This window comes from Frankliniella occidentalis, unplaced genomic scaffold (assembly GCF_000697945.3).
Source record: "Frankliniella occidentalis isolate FOCC.00 unplaced genomic scaffold, Focc_3.1 Scaffold484, whole genome shotgun sequence".
NCBI classification, from domain to species: Eukaryota; Metazoa; Arthropoda; class Insecta; order Thysanoptera; family Thripidae; genus Frankliniella; species Frankliniella occidentalis.
This window is the reverse complement of record NW_026267602.1, coordinates 99125-108019: the sequence shown is the minus strand read 5'-3', so window position 1 is coordinate 108019 and position 8895 is coordinate 99125. Positions and strand designations below refer to the sequence as shown.

Here is an 8895-nt window from a genome sequence, read left to right as displayed (position 1 = left end):
CTTAGTAGTATACATGCCCCCAAGTCGCGGGTCGCCATTTTGCATGCCTCCAGGTCGCGGCCTTAATTTTTGAAGTGGTACGATGGAGGGGGTAACCTTGAACCTAACTTTTTGAACGGGTACGTCGGAGGGGTGTAACCTAACCTAATTTTTTTGAACGGGTACGTCGGAGGGGGTAACTTTGAACCCAATTTTTTTTGAACGGGTACGTCGGAGGGGTGTAACCTAACCTAATTTTTTTGAACGGGTACGTCGGAGGGGGTAACTTAGAACCTATTTTTTTTGAACGGGTGCGTCCGGGTTTGAACCTAATTTTTGAAGTGGTACGATGGAGGGGGTAACCCCGGAAGGCCGTTACGTCAGAGGGGCTAACCCCGGTTTGAACTTGTACGGCGGAGGGGGTGGGTGACACTTGTTTGAACCGGTACGATGGAGGGGGGTAACCTAACTGTGGAGGTAGGCGTCAAGGAAGTGGTGCGCGGCCCCGAGGCCAACGTCAGAGGGGACTAACCCCGGTTTGAACTTGTACGGCGGAGGGGTGGGTGACACTTGTTTGAACCGGTACGATGGAGGGGGTAACCTAACTGTGGAGGTAGGCGTCAAGGAAGTGGTGCGCGGCCCCGAGGCCAACGTCGGACTTCTATAAGTTATACCGCGTATGAAGATCATCAGCGAGAGCGAAGAGAAAATGATAACAGGTAAGTCTTATTTTTTGTTATCCTCTCCGTACATATGTTCTACCCCTCCTCCTACCCCTCTCCTCTTCTCGCGCAGGAAAAACGGACATGGAACCACCCGGGGTTGAACCCCGAGCGAGGCGCCCCGCAGTACGTGCGCTAGCCCACGCAGCCACCGTACAGCTCTGAAGGGGGCGGCGCGCTGCGGTGAAGTGCAGCGGGGAGCTGCGGTGCCGTGGCGTGGCGTAGCCGGCCGCCCCCCCACTCCTCCGCCTGGACCGCGCGCCAGCCTCACTCGTCCCGCAGCACCCCCATCAAGGTAATTGGTATCAGAAATTATAAAATAATATTCTACATCTAAATAAATGCGAATAAGGCCTTATTATGGTAAAAAGTCTGCGAGATCTCGAAAATCCTGGATAGTGCACTTGTCACCCGTGGCCATCACCGACTTGTCGTGTCTTGTCTCATTGTTCGCCCAGTAGCTACTCAGTCCAGTCGGTGTGTATGAGTGTTGTGTCTCCAGTGTCCAAAAACATGTGTGCCGGACTTCCTAATTTAGAGGACGAGGACCTCTTCCTCGAAATGACAAATCTCTATGTAAGTTAATAGATCATTCAATGTGAGTGTGAAATGATAGGGAAAGGGGGGGCGTGGAAAGGTTATAGCCGGCCGGCTTGTATTTTAGGGCTCGATTTCCTTATGTACGGATCTGTGGGTCATGTGTGTAGTGAAATATCGTTGTGTGTGTCCTCGGAAACGTATGTTCATTCAAAATTTTGTGTGACTGATTATTGTTTCGGTGTGAGAGGCGTGGGAAAGTCGCCCCCCTGGGGATCAACATGTGGCAGGGAGGGGTTAGCGAACGCAAAGTAATTTGTGGATTTCTAGTTCGGGAATGGGCGTTTAAACGGGGGGCCGAGTGCGTGAGAGTGAAAATCCGAGTGAAATATGTCCGAAAAGTGTCAAAATGCCCTTTTGTCATTCCCTGTGTGGAGGGGCGTGTGCGTGTGTGTGTGCGTGTGCCTGTGCCTGTGTGTGTGTGTGAGTGTCTCTTGTAGGTTAGTGGTTCAGCAACAAATTTTCGTGTGTTCTAGTACCAGTTGGACGGAGCCCCTCTGGTGGCGGTGCCCGTCCCAACGCCGCCCCCCGCCCCCGAGGTCATGGTCATCCCCGAGGTCATGGTCATCCCCGAGCCCGAGCCCGAGCCCGAGCCCGCCTTCTGGGAGGATGTTGAGGTCCGAGGGGACGAGTTCTTTATGGAGGAAGATGTGAGTACCGTGCTGTGGTCGCCTCCCCTATGGTGTCTGTCAACAAAAAATTCTAATGCGTTCATACCCTATGTTCACAGGAGGCCACCCTCAGGGCAAAAGCCCTGGCCAGCATGGGGGAGAGAGACAAGAAGAAGAGTGACAAGAAGAAGATGAAGAAGATGAAGAAGTTGAAGAAGGAGAAGGTGTAGCACTTATTTTTTTATTTTTATTTTTTTACTGTTCATCTGTGACTTTCAATGTGATCGTGTCATCTTCATCTCTCTAGGGTTTCGTTTCATCACCCATAATTTTTTTTACCAATCATCACCTCATCCCCAGAGAGTATCGTTTCACCTTCATTTTGCATCTGTGATTTTACTGTGATCAATTTTTTTTATTTTTTTACATGATTAGCCCATAAGGCAATAAATATCTTTAAAGTTCATTTTTTGTGTTATCCATTACCCTTCAAAACTTGAAAAGATGGAGTGACATGCTTTATTTCAATGTTAAATCGTGGTAGAGGTGAAGCTGAATGAGTTAAACATATACATGTGGGGTCTCAACCCTCCCAAACTAGTTTAATCAAGATTTCCGTTTCCCAAACTATAAGGAATCCTTTATATTTTGATTGGCTAAATTATCAAAGCTGGAGCACTTCTCCCTACTCAGATATATTCAGAAGTAGTTTAGGGAAGTATTAATTTACAAAACTACAAAGATTTTCAACCACATCTACTTAGTGACCTGGAGGGGTCAAAATAAAAATATGCAAATGATGGTTAGCGGATAAGTTCACAAAAGGGTTTAAACTAAATGTTATAGCACTGATCATGGTTGGAAGTGATATGAAACATGTTTCTTTTTATGAAAGCAACAAAATTAAGCATGAGAATGAATTCAAAACTTTTAAGATCAACTATTTATTATGAAAATAAGTATTTTTACATTACCATGGAATTTTGGTGAATAAAACAAAATATCTTTTACAAACCAAGTGTTGTGCTATGGTTTTAGAATCAGATTACTAATGCCTTGGTGGTAAACTCAATATAACATGATAATTAAATAACATTCACACCCAGGCTTAGCTCTATTCATGATATTTTATGTAAACACATGTAAGGGTTACGGAGTATCTATTTGCAGTTATAAATGACTGCGGTCAAAGTTCTCAACATTATTCGCAGTTGCGAAGCTGACTGCGGTCAGTGAAGCAAATATTATTCGGAGTCATGACTGCAACTGCGGTCAACAGCTGGCATATTATTCGCAGTTACAAGTTCTGACATGTTGGGCCGTCCAATGCAGGTGGAAATGTTCCATTAAAATAGAAAGTCATGAAAATAATGCTCAAGGCACCTTGGCTTAAGGAAAGCATGAAAGTAATGCTTTAATAAATAGTGGTCAATAAGATAGGTGAATGAAATACAGGATGAATAACGTTAACGTTGGCAGTGCCGGAATTTTATACTACAATTGACAATCGATTCAGTCGAGATTCTTCCCGCTATTTCGCGCCCAGTCGGTCGTTTGAGCTTCTACCTTTAGCCGTCTACAGCCCCGGAGACCCGATAAATTTCAATTGCTGTTTGTTACTTTGTCAAAATGCCTGCTGTTTTTAGTAAACAAAAAGGTAAGTCGATATTTTGCCTTTTCTCTCGTTGTTTTAGTAATTCCTCTACTCCTTGGCCTTCTTCTGTGTAAGCCGGCAAGAGGAATAGAGGTTATGACTCTTGGATATGTTTAAATTGTCCTCTCTTGATCTCTCGTTTAATTGTCAAGATTTGTAGGCCTATTTAATGCCAAGTTTACTAACTACTGCTTTTGTCCTTCAATCTAGGACCTGACCCAGGACCTCCTAATATTAGTGTGGGTGCTGCTTATTCCTCCTTTAAAGATGTTGAAAAGGCCATGGCAAGGTATTCCTTGATCAATAGTGTGCCTTATGTCGTCAATGGCAGCAAATTGGTTCTTACCCACAACAAGCAAAAAGGTACAAACTTTCCTGCATCCTTGAAGTATTTTAGAGTAAAGTTCACATGTAAGCATTTTGGTGACCAACGGCCTAGCAGTAAAGGGATTCGTCCCAACCAGAAGTAAGTTTCTGCATTTGCAAATTTTACTTCCAGTGGTATTGTTTAGATCCATTTTAGAACACATTTAATTTATTCTGGGTATGTCTTTGTAGCTCATTCAAACAAAACTGTCCTGCTCTGGTGATTCTACAAATCAATGAGCAAACTCAGCTACTGACCGTTAACAAAATTGTTTCTCAACATGTACATATTCATGAAACGGATCCTGAAGACTACCCAAACTATCCTGAGAATAGAAGAAAAAATTTAGATCAGGAATTACTTGAAGAAATTGAGAATTTATTAGGGCTGAATGTTGAAACCACCAGACTCTTAGATTATTTACAAAATTTCAAAAACAAATTATTTACACCACAGGATGTAGCTAACATTAAGTAAGTTTTACTGCAATGCAGGAATCGCTTTTCCTTTTCAACTAATTTTTAAATTTGCCTTTCTCTATAATCTTGATTTTTTTCCACAGAGCCAAGTTAAAGCGATCCCAAAACAATGGGAGGACTGATTCGGAAGAATTTTTTGACGAGCTGGAAACCTTGCTTCAAAATGATCCTGGATCCAAAGTTGTTTTCGGTGTTGAACCTGTTGAGCCGATGGAAGGTGAAGAAGATGTAGATGATGATCTCTCTCCAGATGCAAGTCAAGAAAAATCCCATCAACAAAAATCTCGTCTTAATTATGTTTACTTTCACACCTCGGAGATGGGGAAAACATTCGAAAAGTATTCAGATGTTTTGATAGCTGACTCCACATACTGTACCAACAAATATGACATGCCCTTGATGGTGTTTTTGTGTCTGGATGCATACGGCAATGGAAGAGTGGTGGGTTACTGCCTTCTGAGGGATGAATCCAAAGAAAATGTGAAAAATGCTGTTGATGCGTTCTGCAAATCTCATCCCACAGCTCAAGGCAATGTGAAAACTGTCTTGGTTGATAAAGATTATAATGAGCGTGAAGCTATCAGGCAGTATTTTCCCAATGCAATTATCCACATCTGTCTATTCCACACCTTGCAAATCTTCAACAGGCAAACCAAGGATGAGTGTGACCGTGAAAATCTTCGGGTCATTCTGGAGGGTTTGGCATACTGTTCAACCAAAGAATGTTACTTTGAACTATATGACAAGTTGAAGTGCGTCGCATCAAAAAATTTCTTCAAATACTTCAATGACAACTGGCACAACTGCCGAGAATGCTGGACTATGTTTGATCGTGATTTGTCTCTCAACTGTGGGCAGACTACAACAAATATGGCAGAGAGCCATAACCAAAAAATCAAAGCAATTCTAAAGAAGAAGAGACCTAGTATGGTGGAGTTGCTACGGAATCTACTTTTGTTACACACTTCCAAAACGTCCCGGGTTTCCATGAATACATTTAATGGCAAAGTCAAGATACGATATATCACCAATAATGATGACCCGATCGTTCAACAAATTGCAAACTCTACAACGCCATTTGTTGGTGGTCTCCTGCAAACTCAATACAACTGGGCTATGGAAAAGGCTTCCATACCGGATGCTCTCCCATCTGGATTTGATTATTCCAGCTGCACTTGCAGATTTTTCACATCGTTTCAGTTGCCCTGTAGCCACATCTTTTTGGGTCGATTGAGAGATGGTAGGTGTTTCCTAAATATGCACTTAAGGTCTGAACTGATTTAAAATCTATTAACATTACTGCTCTTCTTTTATTGTAACAGGTGTTGAAATATTTGATGCTGCAACTATACCAGATAGGTGGCAAAAAGATAGTTCATCTGGCATCAAAAATTTCATTGATGAAGACAATACTGATTCACTTGCCCTTTACATCACAAATCCATTAAAGGTTAAAAAGACACCTCTTTCTGAAAACAAACGTTTTCATCTTGTTGTGGAATACACCACACGCCTATTGCAGATTGTTAAGACTTGTGGTGGTGAACAGTTTGCCAAAAGACAAGCTGCCCTTGAAAAGATAACAAGAATCTGGGCCAGAGGGAAAGAAATACGAGTGCTTGAAGAGGGGACTGAAGGATTTCTTTACGGTATTTATTTGTCAAAATTTGACAAATTTTGAAAAATGTGTCCATTTTTATCTCATTTTATTTTATTTTTCTTCAGAGAATGTTAATCTTGTTGATGAAGGAACTGCAAATGCAGATGATCAGACTGAAAATGTAAGCACTGAGTCTGGCCTTTGTCAAAATTTGGACGTGGCTAACAATAACCCACCTCAGCATGAAAATTTGAACTCAGTTGAAACTAACCAAAACATCAATCATAATGTAAACTCTTCTACTGGCTCTAAAAATCAAAAAATTACATCAGGAGACCAGTACAAACACCTAAACCCTGGCATGAGGAGCCAATTGACCCTACCTGTGGGTCATGTACCCAAGGGAAGGCCAAAAGGCAAAGAAAAACAGTCAGTTATTGGTCTCAAGAAGCAGCAAGGTTCGTTTTTCCAATTTGTCTTGCTCCGTTTGTGTGCTGGTATAATGTACAAACATTTATTTTTCCTCGTATTTTCCTTAGGAAAAAAAAATCAAGTGTCTAAAGCCAAAGCTAGTCAAAGTAAGTTATGTTTTTAAATAAGATCAACTAAGATGGTAACATTACGACCCTCCCTACGAACAAGTGGCTATCTTTTTGGGCGTTGCAGACAAAAGGCTATCTTTTTGAGCTTGGCAGACAAACGGCTATCTGCTTTTCTTTGAGGTTAGGGTTGTCCACGTTTATATTGAATAACTCCCGAAGCAAGAGACATAAAATTACCGTGTAAGAAATTTCGTGCTCTGACAACAGCAAAGAACAGTTGGTTAAACACTCATAGTGTTTCATAACCTCTACTGTGAGATATTAGAACCCAAAGTCGCGAGGTGGGAAAAGCAGTTAGCCGTTTGTCTGCCCAGCTCAAAAAGATAGCCTTTTGTCTGCCACGCCCAAAAAGATAGCCACTTGTACGTAGGGAGGGTCGATTAATGTTTTCTTTTTAAAAGAGCATCATATGTATTTATTTTTACAGCAGAAAGATTTTGCTTATTGCTTTAGAAACAGTGAAATTTTGCTGCTAAAGTTTCTATGTATTTGTCTACAGGTTTGATGGACACCAGTTCTGAACCGGATAAGCTGTGTCATTGCGTCGATAAATCTGCTGCTGTCAGACAAAAGTGCACTAATAATGGTCCGAATCATGGAAGATATTTCTGGTCGTGTCCAAAACCTCGTGGACAAGGCTGCAAATTCATTTTATTTGATGTGCCAGTGTGTGCTTGTGGGGATAAATGCCAAATGTAAATTTGTTTGTTCATGGAAATATTGTGGCCTCAAACATAAATACGTGTCCTCATAATTCCTTTCTTTTTCAGGAGGAAAACTATTCAAGGAGGAACATACTACGGCTGCTGGAAGTTTCAGTGCCATGTGGTTTTCCCACATGTTGAAGGAAGTACGTATCCACCCTTCTCTTTATATATTACTGTATTACCATTTTTTTTTCATTATTTCATCATAATTTCTCACAAATTACTGTTCAGATCCATATTCCTGAATTCAATTTGAATTATGTCCCTTCATCTTTTGCCAAATTCTTTCATTCTCATTGGAGCATTCATGGTTTCCTGAGAATCATGTCACGATTCACTATCTGAACTCAATTGATCAAATTTTCAAATCAGACCTCTTATTATTGTGTGAACTATGAACATCTCTGAGACAGCAGCAGCAGCATTTCATTTTAGGGTTGAATAGTCTGTCTATCACTCAATCAGGTTACTCACAAAATCATGGTACCTTGTGTTACTACCTTTTTGTCACAGACATAAATAGGTACTTTATATTTCCACCTCTGATTTCAGTTGCTGGAACCTCAACAGTCCTTTTGAGGACTAACAGTCCTTCTGAGGACTTATTCAACTCAGTATTGATTATGGATGGGGTAAGTCTTTTGCAGACACAGGTTGAGTACTACTGTCTTGCCAGAGCAGTCTTGGCTATTCAATTGGTTCGCTGTTCTTCCCTTCTGTGGCTCTGAATTTCTGATAAATAGCACAATGATTCTGGTTCCATTGGTTTCTTCTTCAGCTGATAATGTGCAAACATTTGCATAGTGGTTTTGGTTGTCATTGTCTTTTTCTTAGTCCCCATACATCTTCTCATTGGTTCAAGCTGAATTCTTTCAGTAATTTTTAAGTCTTATCAATTTTCTGTTTTGCTTTGGCTTTGCCAAAATATTTTCCTCTCCAAAACTCCAGCCAGTCTGGTGTACACTATTTATTTAACCACACATACCTTTGCACATGCATGGCACAATCAAACCACAACATAGCTTCCATTTTAACGTGTACTATTGACATATGGTGTTGGTCTTTCCACATTTGACCTTGAATATATTTCACAAGCAACATTTCATGTTTAGTCTACCATATCTTTTAGAAAATATGATTACCTCCTATTTCATTTTCATGCCATGGTCTTTCTCAGAGCATCTTTTTCCTTATGTGTATTGGTTTAGGAATTAATTGTGCATTATATTTATAAAATTTCTAGGTGTTCAAGAACTGCCGCATCCTCCAGAAGACGATGTTATTGTTCTATCAAGTAAGTCATTGAATTGTCGATTAAAGTTGTCCTCTGTAATGAAATTCAAATCATATATCTCCTTTTTTTGAAGGTGATTCTGAGTCGGAAACCTTTTCAACTCATACAGTGACTATTAAAACTGAGAAACCCAACGTAAGCATGTCTGCATATGTTTGTGCACGGTAATTTTGTAAAGTATTTGTTTTACATTGCAATGGGTACTGTTTTAGAAGCTTGTGGATTATGATTCATCATTCACTGATGAATCTTCAATTATTATACCGCCTGCAGAGTCCACTGT

General features: G+C 40.9%; 1 protein-coding gene across 1 annotated transcript; it reads left to right on the top strand.

Annotated features, from left to right (window-relative positions):
• Positions 1-3359: 3359 nt before the first annotated feature.
• On the top strand, positions 3360-7220 carry LOC127751432 (uncharacterized). The gene has a single exon (XM_052274983.1). It carries the CDS (start codon positions 4620-4622, stop codon positions 5691-5693), a length of 1074 nt encoding a protein of 357 aa, XP_052130943.1. The 5' UTR covers positions 3360-4619; the 3' UTR covers positions 5694-7220.
• The last annotated feature ends 1675 nt before the right edge of the window (positions 7221-8895 follow it).